The sequence below is a fragment of the Eimeria mitis genome, genomic scaffold (genome assembly GCF_000499745.2).
Source record: "Eimeria mitis Houghton genomic scaffold, Emh_scaff1787, whole genome shotgun sequence".
In the NCBI taxonomy this organism is placed as follows: Eukaryota; Apicomplexa; class Conoidasida; order Eucoccidiorida; family Eimeriidae; genus Eimeria; species Eimeria mitis.
The window spans coordinates 7789-8298 of record NW_013570105.1 but is presented as its reverse complement, the minus strand read 5'-3'; the positions used below and the strand labels follow the sequence as shown (position 1 = coordinate 8298).

General features: G+C 57.6%; 1 protein-coding gene across 1 annotated transcript in view; it reads left to right on the top strand.

Moving 5' to 3' along the window:
* Window positions 1–47: 47 nt before the first annotated feature.
* EMH_0043490 (uncharacterized protein) overlaps window positions 48–510 on the top strand; it is a gene marked incomplete at both ends in the record, with an annotated part of 2568 nt that continues 2105 nt past the window's right edge. Inside the window, one exon of the mRNA XM_013495848.1 lies at window positions 48–510. Coding sequence (XP_013351302.1) covers window positions 48–510 — 463 coding nt within the window.

Genomic DNA, 510 nt, shown 5'->3' with positions numbered 1-510 from the left:
CAGGGGTTTCGACCGGCGCTACTCAGTCGCCTTTGCGCCTCTTTCGGATGGCTGCTCGATCCGTTGTACTTTTCGTCTTTGTTTGTCTCCCTGTTTTTCTCTTGGGACCCGTTGGCGAACAGCAGGAATGGCAGTTGCCATCCGTCCAGATGGCCGCCGCACGCCGGTCCTCTCCCCCGCGTCCTATCTTGAGTCCGAGCAGCTCAGAAGAACAACTGTTCTCCCCTGAACCTTCAGAAGAAGGCGAAGGGGAGCGGGCAAGAAAACGCACGAAGTCCTCCTCCAGCACAGGACGGCGTTCTGGGGTTTTTGAGTGGCCAGTGGAGTCAATGCAACAGCCAGAGCAGCCACGGCCCGAGCAGCCTAAAGAACCGAAACCCCAGAAGTTTTCGACCCAAAAAGAAGAGGAAGAACTCGTGAGGACCGAACTCGGGGAAACAGCACAAGCAGCAGCAGCAGCAGCGGAGGCCGGCGTTCTTCAGACACTGCGAAACATCTTCACCCCCCAGT